At 56.0% G+C, this 1681-nt stretch overlaps 1 protein-coding gene across 2 annotated transcripts in view; it reads right to left on the reverse strand.

The window, feature by feature from the left end:
• The window catches only part of LOC123521447 (interferon alpha-inducible protein 27-like protein 2), a 2546-nt gene extending 1087 nt beyond the window's left edge, over positions 1 to 1459 (reverse strand). The window contains exons 1-2 of one of the 2 annotated variants that reach the window (XM_045288128.1): positions 1404 to 1459; positions 490 to 559 (exon numbers count right to left, since the gene is read on the reverse strand). In XM_045288128.1, the coding sequence (XP_045144063.1) occupies positions 490 to 520 (31 nt within the window). In that variant the 5' untranslated portion in view covers positions 521 to 559; positions 1404 to 1459. Of the gene's footprint in view, positions 1 to 489; positions 560 to 920; positions 969 to 1403 lie in introns of those variants that run through there. The other variant, XM_045288127.1, reaches the window with a different exon arrangement.
• Between the last annotated feature and the right edge of the window lie 222 nt (positions 1460 to 1681).

Here is a 1681-nt window from a genome sequence, read left to right on the forward strand (position 1 = left end):
CGGAGCTGGAGCAGAGCTTAGGTGAGAAAGCTGAGGGCTCGTGCAGGGCACCGGGAACAGGGTGCTGAGCTGGACTCTGACACCCAGTGTCATCCTCCTAGGGAAGTCCCTTATCCCTGAGCTTGGACCTCTGTCTTAGAAAGTGGTTTGCAAGCTGCCTGTCTTTGCTGAGAAAATGTTTGCTGCATACAGAAGGCAGGCCTGAGTCCAGAGATCATGACCTCTGACCTTGGTCCCCACTCCCACCCACCCTCTAGATCAGGGGTTGGGGCAGGCCCAGAGTCCCCTCATCCTGGCTCTTCACAGGGCAGGGAGCCCCTGCTGTGACTGTTCCCTCCCCACCCCCCACCTCCAGTGATTAACCCTGCTCCAGGGCCTGTGTCCCAGTCTCTGCTCATCTCTCTCCTTCTAAGTCCACCCCCAGCACCGCCGCTGAAGCCTGGGACAACAGGGCTCCCTGTGTCCCAGGGACCCAGGGGAGAGACTCACCGCCTCCAATCATTGCAGACCAAAAGACCATTGTGCACGTGAGTCCTCGCTGGATGACCTCCCTGAAGAACTACAGGGTAGAGAAGGGGATACTTAGCCAAACCTGGCACAGGGGTGGGGCTTGTGGGCACAGCATCCAGCCCACTGCCTGGCGGCTGCTCTGAGCCTGCGGCAGCAGCAGGCCAGGAAAGGGCCTTGAGGAAGGGAAGGAAGGATGAGGGTGTGGACGTTTCCCAAGGCAGGAGTCCAGAGCTGCATTGATATTGCTCTCAAGAACCCCAACCCCAACGTCTGAGACACTCCAGGGACCTCCTTCCGTCTCCCCAGAGCCAAGGGAGACTCTGGAATTGGGCAAGCAGGGCACCCCCCTTCCTGCCCCCGTTACAGTCTTAAGACACATTCTATGGGTGCCTGCTGTTGTGTGATCTCACCAACACCAGAAGGTGGGGGGTGTCTGCCTCCATTGTGAAGATAAGGCGACACCAATATTCAAGAAGGGTTGGTGTTTCATCCAAGGTCAGGGCAGTCCCAAGGCAAAGTGGGACACGACCTAAGTCCATCTGCTTCAGGGGCTGGTAATGGTTTCGAATTGGGTCCTCCTGCAACTTATCACTGACCACCACCCCCACCTCCACCCCCAACCACCTCACCCCTCCACACCCTAATGCTTGATGCCTGGGGTGGGGGGCCTGGGTATAGACATAGTTAATGGATCCCACAGTCTTCATGTCCAAGGGCAGGTGGGGGCTTGGGACCCCTTCCGAGAAGACCCACCTTTTTGTCATCTCAACTGCTGTAGTTCTGCTGACCCATGAGAAGAGTGGTCAGTGAATGATTGGGTCCGTGCTGGCCACCCCTCACTCCCAGAGCCCCCCACCCACCTTCAGGCAAGCCAACCCCCCTCCTGATCTTACCTAGAGAAGATCTTGGAAGAATGTGGCCGGAGGGCAGAGTTCAGAAATTTATAGCAAACCTGCCCCATCCTAAAGCACAGCCCACAGGGATGCAACTCGGGCAGGCAGCCAATCAGTTAAGTTTTGTTTTTTTGGAAACCGAAACCATCCACTGCCAATTAAACATGACGTCCTTTGTATGGGGGTGGAGGCAGGTTCTCTACACAATAGAGTTTATAAGAACACCGAATGAAAGACAGCCAATCAGAGAGTGCAGGTTGCCCTTTGAGAAGTTTCTA

The sequence above is a fragment of the Echinops telfairi genome, unplaced genomic scaffold, assembly GCF_000313985.2.
Source record: "Echinops telfairi isolate 266 unplaced genomic scaffold, ASM31398v2 ScPeMD7_18;HRSCAF=68, whole genome shotgun sequence".
In the NCBI taxonomy this organism is placed as follows: domain Eukaryota; kingdom Metazoa; phylum Chordata; class Mammalia; order Afrosoricida; family Tenrecidae; genus Echinops; species Echinops telfairi.